General features: G+C 43.6%; 1 protein-coding gene across 12 annotated transcripts in view; it reads left to right on the top strand.

The window, feature by feature from the left end:
* The window catches only part of RAI14 (retinoic acid induced 14), a 144217-nt gene that overhangs the window by 94046 nt on the left and 31707 nt on the right, over window positions 1–18464 (top strand). For all 12 annotated transcript variants that reach the window (XM_082724452.1, XM_082724456.1, XM_082724455.1 and 9 more), the window contains one exon: window positions 16609–16697. In XM_082724452.1, coding sequence (XP_082580578.1) covers window positions 16609–16697 — 89 coding nt within the window. The remainder of the gene's footprint in view (window positions 1–16608; window positions 16698–18464) is intronic.

Genomic DNA, 18464 nt, shown 5'->3' with positions numbered 1-18464 from the left:
AGAGCGAGGCAATGCGTCCCCTCTGCTGAAACTCTTGGCCGCATTGGCCCCGTGGAGTTTGCTGGCTTAGCGTTTGTTTGTGGACATGTATGGAGGGGTTGGCAGCTGTCTCCAAAGGGTAAGGCCAGGCACACACTTGGTTAGGTCCTTGCCTCATTCTCTGCCTACTCCTTTGGGTTTACTCTTTGACTTATCCACCTCCCACCCAATTATGCTGGAGGCCTCTTTTCTAATAAGCTTTTGTACTAACCCATTTTATAGTTCTGTTGAGGTAATGGACAATGTTTCCCTCTTGCCAGACAACCTTGTCCTGATTTGGGCTTTCCAGGCCCTCCCACTGGCCCTGCCGTGACTCCACTTGCCTCCCACTGCCATTACTCTTGTCCTTGGCCTTCTTCTGGAGGCAGGGCTGTTGGCTCCCTGCCCTCCCCTCCTGTTGGCCCAGGTTTGGTGTCCAGTCCAGAAGGCCTCTGCTCTGATGTTCTCAGTCCTTTTTTAAAATTTTTCTTCTCTCTGAAATCCTGGAATCTTGATTACAGCTTGACTTATTCTACCAAAAGAATAAGAACAACAGAAAAGGCTCTAGAGCTTTGAAAAACCCCTTTTGTTGTCTGAAAGGGTTGAATCCCTTATAACAGAGTAAGCTCCCTAAAGACAAGAATCTGTCTTGTCAAGAATGATTTTTTGTTGTTGTGTTGGGGTCTCCCACAGTTCCGGGCAGAGAAGAGGCATTCAGTCAGTATTTGTGGAATGTCTTTTTAGCATGACACTTATGGAGAAAACACTCTTTGTTAGTGATACCTCATGGATAAATTGATTAGGAGTAGATTAACTTGGGGTTCAAGAGGGAAAGAACTATTCTGGTGGACAGCAGAACCTGAAGCTGCCCTTCTCCCTGCTTCCAGTGCAGTTGAAAGAGAGAAATACTCAGCCTTTACTACCTAGAGAACCAGCTAACCCTGGGAAATAATGAGGTGGCAACAGCCGCCATCTTGGTGGACATTCTCCAGAAGCCTCCATAACCCAAAGTCAATGACCAGAAGGGTGTTTTGGTAATTCTTCAGACTTTGAGTTTCTTTCTGCCACATTTCCTTTAGGGAAAGCGAAGAAACTTTGTCTGAAAATTTTTTGCCTCTAAAACTGATCAGAGAGGGGTTTAAAAAAAAAAAAAAAGCAATCGAATGACTGGAATTCATTTAGGAATAAGTAAAAGAAGGGTGCTGTTTGGGGCCAGAAGAGAACACAATAGAGCAAGGCAGAGAATTATAGCTGCAGCCTGTGTTTATGGGGTCAGGCTTGGCTTCCCTGACCCATCTGTTCTCTCTCCATGGTGGAGGTGAGGAAGTGGCAGGATATCATTGCCCTAAAAACTCTTACCATAGAACAGCCTAATTGCTTCAAGATGCTTCCCCCCACATTTAGATATGCATTTAATTAAAGTTATGTATGTTTGCCTTAGGAACAACCAGACTAAATAAAATCACTGCTGGGACTATGGTATTTGAAGAAATACCACCCAGGCATGTGTGTATAGACATATATAGGGTGAGGATACGTGGTCCACATTTCAGAAACCTGATCTTTTTGTTTTGAAAGCAAAAATTTGTGCTCGTGTTTTTAGATGACTCCATGGAGCTTAAATATAAAATAGAGGAGGTAGTCTTTGAATTCAAATCAGGACAATAAAGGGTTTCTCTGTCTGGAGGCTAGTTGCACTATTTTCCTGTTTTCTCAGAGCAGGGATACAGCAGTTCCGTCATAGACAGCAAATCACGCTGTCTGGGCTGCCTTCTCCAGCTCTCACAGAGGGCCACCAAACTCATTTACCTAAAACTGCTACATACTTGGTGCCTAACTGCAGCCTCCTTCCCTGGGAAGTTGCCTTCCAGGCAAAGTCACCCTAGATTGTTCATAAAACCTATTGGTATCTGACAGAGGGATAAACTGAAGGGTTTAATCGCTCTATTGCATATCCACTTTGCTTCGGGCCACATAGATTTTTGAAGGTGATAAAACTTCTGTTCCTACCTGCCACTGTGCCCAAATGTTTGTTCAATTAACCTACCAGTTGGGAGGTACTTACTCCCTTTCCTGCATGTTCCGAACTCTTGTAAGCATACACAAAAGAAGGAAGAAAAATCACCTTAGCCCACAAAATACGTAGCATCTACGAGAAGATAAGACAAGTGTCGGAGAAGACAAGACGAGTGAAAACATGGGACGATGATTAGGTGTCGAACTACAAAATACTAACTGCAAGGGGTTCGATCTGGGGAGAGCCGGTGCCTCACCGCAGTAGCCCAGAAACATTTCCTGCCTGAGGTGCGATGTCAGGTGGCCTTGAGAAGTGGACGGGGCGGACTGCGGTGGGTATGGGGTCTAGGAGGACAGCGTAGGTGTTGATCATAGCGTGAATAGAGCCTTTCCCACATTGAAAAGGAAAGCAGTGACATCACAATTACGGTTTCCTTCCCTTCTCTAAGAGCTTATTGGAGTTTTAGTGCTATCAGAATCACCGGGACAGCTTTGAAAATGCTGATGTGACCCTCAAACACACCTATGTGAGAGGTGGGGGGTTCAGAAGGTGTGGAGTTTTTTAAGGCACCCAGGTGACTGAGAACTCCTGTTGTAACATTCTACACTGAGACCCTAGGTTCCATAGCCCCCAGCTTCCTGACAGGCTTTACCCAGTGGTGGGTTCCAGGTGGGCTGGGGAAGGCCCAGGGAGCCATGGTGGTCCCCACCCCACCTCCCACTCCCAGCAGGCACACGTGTACATATACGTATATGTAATGCTTGTGCGCAAAATAAAATGACAAATTTGGGCTTAAGGTCAATTATGTTAAAGTAACATAAGACACCAGGTTTTTAAAGAGAAATAGTATATTGTATGTTAAAGCTGAGCAGATCTTAATGCAGAATTGTGCTTTGAAAGGAAGACTTAAAACCACAGTAGTGCAAATTGATGAGAATAGACTTGAAAATTAAGAATTACATTGATAGGGGTGCCCGGCAGGCTCAGTTGGCAGAGCATATGATGTCAGGGTTTGGAGGTCGGGCCCCAAGCTGGGTGTAGAGATGACTTAAAAATCTTAAAAAAAAAAAAAAACAAAAAAAAAAACCCTCCAACGTTGATCAGGAATGGGTAGGATCACAGGATTTTTCAGTTTAAACCTTTCTGAAGCTGGGTTAAGGATATTGAGAGTGAAGGACTTCAGACATACAAATGGGTCATTGTGGCTCAAGGTTGAGGGAGTCTGGCTTTTTCTCTTCCTTCCATTTCTCCGGCCATATCCTCCTCTGGCTGGATGACTCCCACACTCAGAGGTCAGGAGAGCCTGGGAAATGTGGTTCTGTGTGATAGAGAGCAGAGCAGGGGCGGATGGGCATGGATCTCAGTGCGTGCAGTGACTTCTGCTCATTCTAAACCTGAGAGAGAGAGAGAGAGAGAGACAGGTGGTGTTGGGGGGGCCCTCCTGGAGCAGGAGGTTCTCATGCTGACAGCAGCCAGGCACCTTACAGTCGGAGGCCTGTAAGATCCCTTGGCAAGTGCCCGGCCTTGAGAAACACTTGCACTTTCTCACCTGGGGTCCTGAAATTCGCACTTTCTAAAATCCCCCGACCCCCAACCACCACTCATCCACCAAGCCATGGTACCATTCAAGGCCCAGTTTTATGAAGCCTTTCCTAATTTCCAAAGTGGCTGAGCTTGCTCTCACTGTTGCCCTCTTAAACCTCCAGGGATATGATGGGTCTTGGTTACCTCTGTACATATCTTATCCCTGTTGTTAGACTATCTGGGTTAGAGCCCAATCTTATCCAGTTAAAAGAAAGGAGATGTTATTAACCATGTTAATATTGCATGTCCCACTGCCCGGCTAGGGACTTTTCTGTGTGTCATTCTTTCAAAAAAACTGTTCATTCCTTCACCCATTTTAAAGACCCTGTCAGTTTCCCATAGGTTTTTCTTGTACGATGCTCTCAGTCACCCTGGTGTACTTTATGAGCAGAGAGTGTGGGTCAGAAAGCTTTGGGAATTAGTGCAAATCACCCCCATTCTAGGCTCTAGGTTCTAGAGTCTGGGGATCTTTCATGAATGTAAGAGACAAATCATTGTCCTAATGGAGATTTCATAATGCCCAAGTGCTATTTCCAGACCACATTTATGAAACCAAACAATCCTGCAGGAAAAGAACCAATGCCCAGCTTAAATGTCATGGAGTTTCTTAGCTCTCAGTATGTGGTCTTTCATCTCAGTACTGTCGCCGCCCCAACCACCCCATGCCTCTCTGCCTTGTCCCCAGGAGAGCTCTGTCCCTGAAGCCCCACTGCTGATCCCGTTTGCACATGGTAAGCACTTAAAGGACAGTAATCCTATTTTTACACCCTTTATTTTCTTTATGCCAATCACCTTTTATTATATCTATCTGAAACATTGAGCGAGAGAAGGCAGCCAGTGTTGGCTTTCCTCAAACTTTATGCCACATCAATTGCTAACAGAGGCGGTAAGCAGGTCCCTGCCGGAGCTGCTTCTGAAATGGCTGGGAGCCACATGGTGGCACTCCCCTGCCTGCAGGCCTTTGTCTCTGTTGCCTGTAGAGTTGATCTCTGGGATTGGGTAGAATTCTGATTTTCACAGCTTTCATAACTAGATGCTCTTAGATAGTCCTGCCTTCCTAACCCTCAGATTATAATCTGAAATGGAGATCCAGATCTTGTAGGATTAAGGATTATCCCCCCGTAGTACCTAGTGTGAGTTAAGTCTCGTTTGATCATAGGGACCCGATGAGTAAACAGAGGCCAGTGAATTTGAGTCCGTTCACTGTGCCATATTTGAGAATGGCAGAGCAGAGACCCAAACCAAAGAACACTGACTTTGAGTTCACACTTCTTCCTGTCATGCAGATGTTCTAAAAATGGAATATGTCTCAGAATCACCTGGGAAGAACTTCTTAAAACATACCGCTGCCTCCACCCCAGGGTCTGGACAGGATCCTAAGAATCTGTATTTCTAACAAATACATCAGGTGATGTGATCCTGCTGTTTTGTGGACCACGCTTTGAGAATCACAGTATGATACGATGTTGGGAGACAAAATCAAACTTCTCATAACCTAAGTTTTGAGATTACAACCTGAGAAAAACGCTGTCATGCCAGCTTATGTGTGTGCCTTGGTTTAAGGAAACACAGCAACTTCAGATTGGAAAAGCAAATTCAAAACTAAAGGTTTGCATTATCAAAAAAAAAAAAAAAAATCACATCTACGTGCCATGAAAATTGCAACAGGCAAGACAAAGTCTGTGCCTGCGTGGAAGGTGAGGTCAGCTGGGGCAGATGACGCGTGCTTCTTTAATGTAATACCAGGTGCGCGGAAGGGAATGAAGGGGCCAGAGGCCACATTGAATCAGCTTGGAAAAGGAGGGCCTCTTTGAGCAGACCCCTTCCCCAGAACGGATTGCTGAGTGGAATCAGAGGTCAGGCCATGCACTTTCCTGGAACTGGTGTTCCAGGGGAGGGAACAGCAAGGTGCAAAGGCCCTGAGTTGTGAGAGCGTTTGATGTGCCCAGTAAACAGGGGGAGAGCTACAAGGTGAGGTCAGAGTGGAAGCCAGGCCCCCTCAGGTAAAGCCTGGAGGGTCAGGGGAAGGACTTGGAATGACATCCTTATTCTGAATAACTTAGCTTCCTTGATTTAATATGACTTAATATCCTTTCTTCCCCCTCCAGAAATAGGTCTCACCAAAAGAACGCAATTAAAGGATAGGTGATTTTTAGGTGTTTGGGAGATGCTGAAGCGCTCTAGGATGATGGAAAGCTGGTTATTATTGCCATGAAATGTTTCTGAACCTCACTGACCATAGCAACTTCTCTCTGGAAAATAAAGGGTTTTTTTTTTTTGGTTTGTTTGTTTCTTTTTTTTATTATGTTCAGTTAGCCACTGTATAGTACATCATTAGTTTTTGATGTGTTCAGTGATTCATTAGCTGCACATAACACCCAGTGCTCATCACATCATGTGCCCTCCTCAATACCCATCACCCTGCTCCCCCCCGGTCCCCACAAAACCAGTTGGTTTCCGAGGGTCCATAATCTCTCATGGTTCGTCTCCCTCTCTGATTTCTCCCCCTTCAGATTCTCCTCCCTTCACCTATGGTCCTCCGTACTATTCCTTAACATTCCACGTATCAGTGAAACCATCTGCTGATCATCTTTCTCTGCTTGACTTATTTCACTCAGCATAATCCCCTCCAGTTCCATCCATATCAGTGCACATAGTGGGTATTCAGCCTTTCTGATGGCTGCATAATATTCCATTGTATATATGGACCCCATGGAAATAAAGGGTTTTAAAAGGAAAGAAGGAGATGTGTGTTTATTCTAGAGAAACTGCTCTTCGAGCCAGGGCTGAGAATTCAAGTCCTGCTCTTTTACATATTTTTACTAACCTCTCTGAGCCTCAGTGTCATCATCTGGGAAATGAGGATGTTGGATCAGCCTATCCTTCTGGAACCTCCTAACCCTCTGGGACTCTGGGTGTGGCTCTTGCCGGTACCGTTTGCTGTGTGGTTATTTCTTTGTGTGGGCATGAGGGTTTGTTTGCTTGACTTGAGGAGTGAGAGTTGGTTGCAGAGGCAGTGGGAGGGGTGGGAGGGCTGAATGAGATGGCCAGCCTGTTGCATTCTTTTTTTTTTTTTTTAAGATTTTATTTATTTATTTGACACTCAGAGATCACAAGTAGGCAGAGAGGCAGGCAGAGAGAGAGGAAGGGAAGCAGGTTCCCTGCTGAGCAGAGAGCCTGATGTGGGGCTCTATCCCAGGACCCTGGGATCATGACCTGAGCCGAAGGCAGAGGCTTTAACCCACTGAGCCACCCAAGTGCCCCAGCCTGTTGCATTCTTGACCTGTCAGCCCCTTTGGGATCGGGAGCTGGGGTTGCAGTGAAGGGCAGCAGTTGGGTTTGAGAGAAGTTCTCTATGAATGAGTACACTGAAAAAAATTGGAGTTGTTCTAAAAGGAGGCTTGTGAGTTTGTATTTCCTCCAAATATATGTTTCAGCTGGCAGTCAGAAACCAGAAGAATTGTTTATTACTCTGGAAGATAGAAGGAACTTTCCAGGCCATCACTCATGGGCTTCTGCAGAGCAACAGCTCAAATCCTCTTCGGGTTAAGAGCCTAGAGAAATATTTCAGTCTTGTTCCGAGGCATTTATTTATTTCGGGAAGGTTTGCACAACTCGCTGAGTGCTTTTGTAGGAAATGGAAGCTCCGTGGTGGGCTCTGTTTGCTTCAGCGCTGAGACTGCTTTCCCAGCCGTCCGGGAGCACGTGCAACCCGAATCTGCCCCACTGAGGAGACCGTATTTGCTTTTTTGATCAAATACTTCTTTTTTTCTTTTTTTTTAAAGGATCAACATTGTTTTTCATTATTTTTAAATTTTCATTCATTTATTTATTTTTTTAAAGATTTTATTTATTTATTTGACAGACAGAGATCGCAGGTGGACAGAGAAGCAGGCAGAGAGAGAGAGAGGGTTCCCCGCTGAGCAGGGAACCCATGCGGGGCTCGATCCCAGGACTCTGAGATCAGGACCTGAGCCGAAGGCAGAGGCTTAACCCACTGAGGCACCCAGGCGCCCCTCAACATTGTTTTTTTAAAGAGCAGTGTTTAAAAATTGCAGTGTTTCCCACATTGCCCATGATTTAACATGGTGTGATTACCCCACACGGTGATACCGTGCCGGCCGTAGGGGCAGAATGCCTCGGTTAGTTCCCCTGCTTTGTAGTGCTGGGACTTGGGGCAAGTTACCAAACTCCTCTGTGCTAACGTTTCCAAGTCCTTCTTGGGAGAAATGGGGATAATCGTTATCCTTCCCTTGGGCTGGCTGAGGGATGTAGGATGTAATGCGTTAAAGCAGAACTCGTTGTGGAGGCCAGAGAGATCGGGAGTCACCAAACTCATTAGCACAGAAACCTTGGGAACTTTCCAAGTGACAAATGCAGAGAAATTCCTGGTATCAGTAAGCAGCAAAGGGATCAAAGTGGTATTTTGTAAGTCTTCAGGCTGCTCTGTGTGTGCTCCTTTCAGTTACTTCTCTGTGCAATGGCCCAGCAGAGTTGTAGAAGCAACGCTGAACATTCCCTATTACAATGAAACTTAAAAGAGTGTAGATTCCTTTTTTTTTGTGGAACATACCCCACAAGATTGGTTTTAAGCCCAAGGGGATTGTGCCTTCCCCAGAGCTTTGAAACAACGGGCAATGTGGCAAAAATGGTAGTGTGAGGTTCTTAACTTGTCCTCCACTGGGAGTGGGGGTTCTCCAACTTGAATGTGCAGGTGGATCAGCTGGCAAGTTGTAAAACACGGCTCTGGATTCAGGAGACGTGGCGTGGGGCCCGGGAGCCTACATTTCTAATGAGATCCTGGTCTGTGAACTTGACTCTGAGTAGCTCAGACTTAGGCTCTTGGAGAGCCTACCCTGCTGTGTCCCTGGGCAGTGACGAGTGTCCCTGTCACCGGGCTGAGAGGGGTGGGGGTCAGAGGAGCAGGTAGAAAACTTTTATACCCTTTCTTCCTCTTTCACTGAATTCTTGACCGGTCTGAAGAGAGAAACAAGCCAATAAAATCTCTCTCCTAGGATATATAGACCCTTGAATGACGTTTCTTGTCTTCAAAAAGAAAGACCACACCTATTTTTAATGAGGAATAAAAGTCCACGTGGAGATAATGCCAAAGGATATTCTGAATTTGTTCTGCGTTTACTCTTTTATATTCCTCTAAGGGGAAATTTCAACTGATAATTAACTGAAATAACTACTTCAAAGGGTTCATTAAGAAAGACTTAAACGTTGCTTCTCTGGAAAATTTAGGTTGTAATTAAATTCCCATCTCTTAAATTAAAATTTGCCAGGCAATAGCAAGTCTTGGCTGGAATGCAGAAAGATTGGAGCCCTCCTGTATCGTTGCTGGCATTGTAAAATGGTGTTTCTGCTTTACAAACTAGTCAGGGGCTTCTCAGGTCAGTGCGGGTGCCACAGGGCCAGCAGTTCCACTCCAAGGTATATACCCTCTGGTGTCTACACAAATGCTTGCACAGGAAAGCTCTAGAGGTACGGATACATTGTAAACGATAAGTAGAAACAACCCAAATGTCCATAACCATCAAATCGATAAAGAAAATATGACCTGTCCATACAATGGGATATTTTTAAGAAAGAGATGAATTAGAGATACATGCTACAACATGGATGAGCCTCGAAAATATGCCAAACATAAAACAAGCCAGACATAAAAGGGCACCTACTGTATATGATTCTGTCTTGGTGAAATGTCCAGAACAGGCAGATCCATAGAGCCAGAAGGTAGCTTAGTGATTGCCAGGCTTGGGGGGACATGGGAACAGGAAGTGACTCCTAATGGGCATATGGATTTGTTTAGGGCAGTGAGAATGTTCTGGAATTAGATAGTAATGATGGTTGCACAACTCTGTGAATATACCGCAAACAACTGAATTGCACATTCTAAAATGGTGAATTTTATGATATATGAATTATAGCTCAATAAAAAGATTAAAAGCGACTCATGTTGTTTTCTCTGTCTTTAATTTGTTTTAATAGAATTATATTTTAGCATTATACATTTTTTTTTTTTTATGGTTTATCAGAGTTTCTTAACCTGGGCCCTGTCGATATTTTGACATATTGACATTATTAGCATTTTGGACTAGATAATTGTCTTTGGGAGCTGTCCTGTGCATCGTAGGAGGTTTCGCAGCATCTCTGGCCTTTACACATCAGATGCCAGTAGAATACGCCCACCACCTACCACCCACCCCAGGAATGATCAAAAATATCTCCAGATGTTGCCTGATGTCCCTTTGGTAGGGCAGAGTCACCCCCAGTAAGAACCACTGGTTTCTCTTTAGAGAAACCCCATGAGAAAGCCCATGAGGGCTTTGTTTCTTTGCCATGTGTTTCTCATGCTCAGCACACTGTCTGGCACATAAATACCCTGGTATCGTAGTATAAATACATGAGTGAGTTGATTTATTTAGCTATAGGAGTACTTACAAAAATATACAAATCTGGAAATATGAAAACTATCCTATACTTGGGTTAGCTCCAAGGCCTGAGAATTAACTTTGTCGAGACTGTTTTGGCGTGAGAGGGTGGCGTTTATCACCTATACTACTTTGCTTCCCCCAGCCTCCCCCAGATCTGCAAACTCTCTTTGGAGGTGTTTTTCAATACCAGCCATCCAGGACCCAGGACATTAGAGGCTGCGATCCAAGCTCTTCATGAGTTGTGTGCTGACTGGGGGCACCATCTTCTCCCTAAGCCTTCGGTAACCCCTAGATGCCCACCTGCAATCCAGACAGGGCGGCCCCCAACCCACTAGTCACCTGGATGGCCGCCACCCAGGACGCCTCCATTTATCAGTCACTGGGTAAGAAAAGAAACCTACTCACTGTCATTTACAAATCCGGGTTCTGCCAGTGACTAATCATGTTTTTCCACCCAACTGAACCCAACTTCCCCCTTGAGTATCTTATTAAAAATTGGCCCTGCTTTTTGTTCCCATTCAGAGGCTAAATGCTAATGACTCGCTGCTGCCAAATCCTGTTTTGTGGATTATCACTTCCGTGAAAGGTGCCAGAATGTTAGCAGCTCAAGTGTGAGCTTCAGACAAAGCTGGTCTTTGGATGGCTTTTTTTGTCGTCTACAACTTTGTTCCTGAGTTTTCATTCAGTGGAGAGGCATATCAGTTTTATCCTTTCCCTTTCCTTCTTTATTTCCTAAGCAGTGCTGGTTCTGATTTAACTTCTAGCCCATCTTTTCTAGAGCATTGAAACAAATCCTTTTATGAAGCAACACATCCTGGACTCTTAGCCTTGCCTTTTGCTGATGAGGCCCTAGCAAGTGGTGGCTTGCGGGGCGGGGTGGGGGGAGGGGGCAATTTACCATGTGCTTCGTATTTTGCTAAGTGCTCTTCCTTGTAAGTCATTGATCCGTCACAGCCCATTTTACAGATGTGGAAACTGAGTTATGGAGACCTCTTGCCCAAGATCACATGCTAATAAATGGCAAAGCACAGACTGAAACCCACTCAGTTTGAGTCCTTAAATATTACATGTCTTACCTCCCCAGTATCACATTTTTTGGTTATACTTTCTCATCTGACTACATATATTTGTCATTCCTCTAAGCTCTAGGAAAGCTGTAGTGTTAGAAGGTTTGTTTAATTTTCAAAATCATGGCTATTAGGAGATTCTGAAGTTAAAAACTTTAAAATGACTGGTTGTCCAAACTAAATACACAAAAATAACAGCAATGTCATTTTCCCATCTTACTCTTCTGTATAGTGGCATTTACTCCACTCCTGATTAAGAACTTCTTTCTAGGGACAGAGATGGGGAATGAGAGAAAGAAGACAGGGCTCTATCTTCCAGCCGCTTTTTCTCTAAGGAGGATTAAACACAATGGCACAGCTCTTTTTGCTGGTAGTTGGTTGCTGTTCAAGGGTAAGGCAACTAGTTCTTAGTGCTTCCATGTATAAGAGATGGGTTGCTGGGAGGTTGCTGACAAAGTCATGTCATTGCCTCATCTGTGCCTTATTTCTCTTGCATTTGTACAGTTTACATAAAAACAGGACAAAAGCTAAGGGCACCTGGCTAGCTTAGTGGGTAGAGCATGCGACTGTTGATCTTGGTGAAGGTTAGTGGGTAGAGCATGTGACTGTTGATCTTGGTGAAGGTTGTGAGTTCGAGCCCTGTGTTGGGCATAGAGATTACTAATAAAACTAAAAACTAAAAAATAAAAACTAAGTACAATGGTCATTTTGGTTTTCTTTTATGTGGTAGTTGGTTTAGCAAACTCACGTTATAGACCCTATGTCCCAAGTCAGGTAGTAAAATGATTTTCTGACAAATTCTATGGCAGCGACACATTAGATAAGAGGGAGGTTATTTTAAGGAGTTAGAGTGGCCAAAAGATACCAAAATAGCTACATGTCTTGATGGTTGTATTTCCTCTTTCTAAATGTAGTTCACAGATTATTTTATAGTGCAGTAGAGTAGTAAATACAGTTAGTATATACTGTATAGAGTACCATACAGTATATAAACGGAGTGTAGAATATAGCATATGGTATTGAAGATTTTACTAAACCTTTTTTTGCTTCCAACTCACTACTGAAGAACCATGTTATTCCACAGTGTATTGCATAGAACTTACGAAAGCATTCTCAATTTGAGAATCTAGTTGTAGCCCGTACAACTATATGTGCTCATATATATTGTGGATAGTCTTTCAGGACCAAATCCAGTTTAAAATCTCAATTATAGCATTTCTTGATCGCACGGTGGGGTATTCTGGACTGCATGTGGTGTTCATTTAAGTCCATTGTTTTCCTGATCCTTCCAGAGCTGTATTTTTTTTTTTTAAAGATTTTATTTATTTATTTGTCAGAGAGAGAGAGAGTGAGAGCGAGCACAGGCAGACAGAGTGGAAGGCAGAGGCAGAGGGAGAAGCAGGCTCCCTGCGGAGCAAGGAGCCCGATGTGGGACTCGATCCCAGGACGCTGGGATCATGACCTGAGCCGAAGGCAGCTGCTTAACCAACTGAGCCACCCAGGCGTCCCCAGAGCTGTATTTTTGAATCTTTTAAACGGATTTCTACTTTGGCCTGACACTATATCCGAAAACTCTTTTGAAGTCCCATATCATATTCTGTATAATTAATGTGATTTGGCACATTCTCCCATCAAAGCTTTTTAGCCAAAATGCCCGACTCTCTTAAGTAGTGAATTACCTGTGGGATAAAACCTTTTTCAAAAAGCCGTAGTTTGCCCCTGTAAATATTTAATCAAATAATGTCCAGAGGAACCTAACAGTTCACCCTGTGGATGGTCACACACAGAATACCCTGGTGTCAGTGATGTCCTCTAAGGTCCCAATAAGAAGGAGCCCCCTCAGGTAGGATCATGGATGACCCTTTAAGAAAGGAAGTATTTACAAATTTGTGGTCAGGGTTAAATCAGCAGGGTTGGGAAAGGAACTTTGAGCCGGTAACAGTGGGAATCTGTTCCAGCATTCTCCCCCCTCCTTCGGGCCCCTCTCCCCCCACGTGAAGGGACCGAGAGGACGAGAGAGAGAGAGAGAGAGAGAGAGAGAGTAGTTCCCAAAACCAAGAGAGAGCTACAGCTTCAGGGCAACTGGCCCCCCAGAGCTGTGAATTTCATAGTCTTGAGAGCCAGTGTGTGTGGCCTTGCAGGGAAGGAGCAGAGAGGATAACGCCCTGAACTCTCCCTTCTCATCCTCCTAGCTCTCATAAGTGCCTCCCATTAGTGGAACCCAACCAGAAGCCAGAGGATAAGGCAGCCCATTGAACGCGGTCCATAAAAGGAGTGCTTCCGGGGCCACTGACCCAGGGGGTAAAGGTGGAGGGCAAATCTGGAGAGGCAAACAGATGATGCACAGCATTAGTAAATATTCCCTAAGAGCAAACTTACATGTTGTGTTTCTTGGCTTTGTGCGCATTTCCTGGAAATACGTACTCAGAATGATGATCCATAGTGGAATTCTTTGTCTGGAAAAATGAATTAGAAACTTCTGGCTAAAGTGATCAATTCTTCCCTTTCCTGCTTTTCATGCCCATCCCCTTTGTCTGAGAAACACCTTGAAATCATGATATATTTAGTTGAATCACAACAATTAAGAATGATTTTACTAGCTAAAAACATCATGCAGTATAAAATTACAAACATGAATACCTGTCCTTATATAATCTATTTCTAATTATTAGTACTTTGTTCATTTTATCTAGAGAGGGGGGAGTGCTGAAATTTTGGGTCAAATATATGGGGATAGAGTGGTGAAAGGATCTCATTATTCTGTTTTCTCAGTAGGACACAGTATTCTGCAGGAGAATAGATGGAGGGTTCCCAGAATAGAGGGAAAAAAGTCACTCCCTGATCCAGACTGTAATGAGAGACAGTACAATGAAGCCATGCACACACACACACAATTTATTAAATCATATGCAGTGAAACCTTAACTAACTGGATCCCTCAGTAAAATGTGTTACAGCCATCAAAGATGGGTATAAGGACTTTTATTTTAAAAAGAAATGTCTAAGAAAGGTTCTGCCTAGGATTGAATTTTGAGCCCAACTTCCTAGCACCTCAGTTCTCCTGCCTTCTTACAATTCTTGTTACAATTCTTGACCTTCTAAATAAAGATCCTGAACCCTACATCTGTGGAATAGTATTGCACCTTCGTCAGATCCCCTCGATCAATGTATAGCAGAAATGTACAGTCATGCTTCCTCATCACATGTCTCTGTAATTTTAACGCCTTGGGAATATTGTATGCAACCCAGTGACACTCCAGGAAGCCTCAGAGTAGGAAAAATACAAATAACACATGCGCGGGGCGATTAGTAACTAGAAGGGACGCGTGGAGAGCTTTCGGGAGTGCTGGCAGGAGATACCAGGAGGACTTCTGGGTCTCTGGCCGTGTCTGTGTCCTTATGAAAATAAAATGGGTATATTCCATTTGTGAAAATGAGCAGGCCCTATAATTGTGATATGTGACGTTTTCTTTACATATGTTGTACTTTAATCAGACGTTACATATCTGTACACATGTATGTATATATTGTATGTGTGCATGCTAATTACTAATCCTGGTACTTTTATCTCTAGCATAGGATAGGGCTGTCTTGCTCAGGTAGTTGATTTAGTTCTCCCCTGGTCATAGAAGATGGCAGAGTGAACACCTTAGAAGCAAACATACAGACATGAAGAAAAGAAGAGAAATATTAATGAATATTAGGGATTAATAATCTGGGGCATGGGCATGCAGATTAAGAGCCTTAAGAGGGTGAGATCAATAATTGAGGTTCTTAATGGTGACTTCATGTCCTCCAGGGCATGTAACATACATGTTACATGTTACATACACACACTGTTACTTATGCTGAAATAATTTTAGAAACGTTCCAGCCAGATCAGTTAAAAGAAACTTTGCCTGAAGGTGAACTTGACTTACTATAAATTAGGTTAGCCCAACAATGCTGAAACAAGGGTTTCACTGTACTGCCTTCTAGGGAGGTTTTTTGGTTGAGTTGTATTTAACCAGGAGTTCCATGAAAACAAGTTGCCACAGTCCCACGTCCCTCCGTATGATCAAAGTTGGACCGTACTGTGGAATCATCCACAAAGTCGATTTGGCTGGAAGGAAACATGACACACAAATTGCTACACAAATGCAGAAATGGTTGGTGTGATTAGAGCCAACGAAGCTAAGGTTGTTAGAGCTGGAGGAAATAGCAGATATTACCTGACGCAATCCCAGCACTTGATAATGAAGGAAAATTTAGAGTCAGAGAGTCAAGTTGACTTCCCCAAGATACATAGCTAAGGTATGGCTGATCTGCAACCAGACCTGATGTGTCCTTCTTGCTGATCTGCCCACCTTCACTCAGCCTCATGCTTCAGAGCAGAGGCATGGGGTCAAGAAGACTGGGGTTCTGCGTTAGTGTAGGTCATGGATTTGCAATTTGGGTGAGACTGTGGGCCCCAGTTAAAGGTCCTGTCCCAAATACAACCTTAACGTGTTAACTCACAGGTAAAATGCTGCATGGCAAGTATCCTGAGAAAGTAACTCCCACAAATAGAACTGAGACAGGGGAAGAAGTGGAAGGTTCATTAACCTCCTTCTGTAGGGAGGAGATCTTCCCAAGGTTTTGGCCTTCTCACCTCTGAGTCCGAATGCCCAGTGGAATTGTCCTTTACTTCTGCCTCTAGAAGTGCTCTTCACCCTTGGGGTCCTCAGGGATGATTGGTGTGGCATTACGATGCAATCCCTTCACTAAATGGTGAGTCCGTACATGCCGAGCATGGTTTGAACCCCCAAGTATCAGTGAATACTGGAGCCCAATTATGGGCTTTCCTTTATGCGGTTTCCACCTGACTGAGTACAGACACCTGCCATCTAATGGACACAGTGACAGGACTCACCTCCAAAGGCTATTATGAGAAGGAAAAGAGATGATGTGTAAAAATGAGAAGGTGGTTGGTACATACTAGCCACTAACAAAAGTTGTGTACAACTGCCATTATTCAGCTACAGCACGACAGTGGATTTGACACTGATGTTGTCCAAGGACCGTGATCATTGTTCTGCTTAGGTTTCTCTTTATAGAGTACGTTACTTAGAAATAATGGCTTTGGTGAAAGCACTAGACAACAGAAAAAAGTTGATAAATTACTTATTATTTAGGAATTGACTCTAATTTGGGCTCTCATGTTTCTTAAAGAGATGAATTATATAGTAGAATCTCATCTCTTTCAAGCCTGGTCTGTAGGTTGGAAAACTCAAGATCTAGCTCCTGTTCCCTTACTTAATAAAAAGGGTCACTGAGCAAATTATCAGACCCCTTGGAGCCTCAAGTTTCCTCATCTTTAAAGCGAGGTTGCTAATAATACCTCCTCACTGGGTGGTTGTGGAGCTCAGGTGAGAGAAAGTGTACATGAAGAGGCAAAAAGTATTATTGGGGTTGGACTCCCGAGAGTGGAGATCTTAAGGCGATTGTGTTTACCTCTCTTCCAGCTTTCATCTTGCCGCTACGAAAGGGCATGTGGAATGCCTCAGGGTCATGATGACACATGGTGTGGACGTGACTGCCCAAGATGCTGCCGGTATGTGGTCTTTATCTCTTAAACCAACAGACCAGCACAATAGTAGGTATCACAAAGGTGAGACACGTTCATGATGGAGAATTTCCAGTCTGCAGATACGCCAAAAGAAGAACCTAGGATCACCGCTAATGACTAAGCTCTGACGTGGTTTCATCATTTGTGCCTTTACAAGTGTTTCCATCTTGTATGTGGTCAGCCAACTAGAAACTATATGCTTCTTATTCTGTGTTTTAAAATATCATTTTCTTTGATTATATGTATGGACAATATTTTGTAATTTTTATTCTTTACAAATCATCGTATGAGGTGATGAAATGTGGTGTGTTGCTTAGGAGCTCATTTGGTCAGCCAGCTGAGGTGAGCTCTGGATAGAAGCCATGGTCTTCCTCTGGACCAGCTGCCCCATGTCTCCTCACCCCTTAACGTGCTTCAGTGCCTATGAGTCACCGGGGAGGGCAGGAGTAAACCCCCACACATATATACCCACACTCTCTCTCTTCTGAGATTCAGATTCCATTGTCAAGGTTGCTAGCCAACTGGGATTTTTTATAAAGCTTCCCAGGTGATTCTAATGTGAAGCCAGTGTTGCTCTCTGATGAACAAGGCAAATGGAGAGAGAAGTCATGTCTTCTATGAACATTGTTCTACAAGAAGGAGCCCCTGGTGTCTCCAGCCTGGGGTTCTGCCCCTGCTGGCTAGATCAAAGCGCCTACTGATGGCTTTTCATTTCTCTATTGTACTTCAAAACCTCTGCCTTCTGACAGGCCTTTGTTAGTTTTTACTGGAACATGAAATCAGTCTATTTCCATAGTCTTTATCTAGGCTTTGCATTCATCAGTAAAGGTTCCCTTCTCCCTCACCCCCAACACACTGGCCACCTCAGAGTAATCATTTGGAAGGGGGAGGTCAGTCATGTGTTGTGAGAAGGCTGGTAATACTCAAAATATGGTTGGAGGACTTTGTTTTAGAATTATTTTCAAAAAGTCTGTGGCATTACTTTTTTTTTTTTTTTTTTTCCCCAAATCTCAGTGTTAGGGGATCTTTATCCTTTGAGAACAGATCTGTTTTTTTAGGACAGGCTAAAAGCCACTTAAAGTCAAGTCAGGTAACTGAGGTATCAAACTGGTAAAACCATTTTTGGTCAAAAATAGAGAGTGATTGAAGCAACAGAGTGATTTTACTGAGCAGTACCACAGAAAGCTCCAAACAAAACAAAACAAAAAAACCCCAAAACCAAAAACAAACCACCCAGAAAACCTTTGAGAGTTGTCAATACCAATGAAAGAATGGTTTCCTTAAGTAACTACTTGAAGGGAGACGCTGATTTATGTTGCACTGATTAAAGTCGTCCTTAATTTTGTTTGTTTTTAAAGTTAATTGTTATAACCTTAAAAGTCATGCTATGTATAGGCAAGGGCAGTGTGATCGCCTAAGTACCCTTGATGAGAAGTGTATCATTGTAAGTAGATGGAGTTTTCCTAATCTAAAGGAATTAGTTTGAGTGAATAAATCAGAGCTATAATACAGATTCGTTTAATTGCATTGGATCTTAAAAAATAAATTAGGGTGACCTGGGTGGAACAGATGGTTAGGCATTGGACTCTTGGTTTTGCTCAGGTCGTGATCTTAGGGTTGTGAGATCAAGTCCTATATTAGGCTCCACCCTCAGTGCAGAGTCTACTTAAGACTCTCTCTCCCTCTCCCTCTGCCCTTCCACCCATGTATGCATTTGCTCCCCCCCCAAATAAATAAATAAATCTTTTTAAA

This window comes from Mustela nivalis (assembly GCF_964662115.1).
Source record: "Mustela nivalis genome assembly, chromosome: 3".
In the NCBI taxonomy this organism is placed as follows: domain Eukaryota; kingdom Metazoa; phylum Chordata; class Mammalia; order Carnivora; family Mustelidae; genus Mustela; species Mustela nivalis.
The sequence above is the reverse complement of the archived record's forward strand: the minus strand, read 5'-3'. Positions and strand labels throughout refer to the sequence as shown.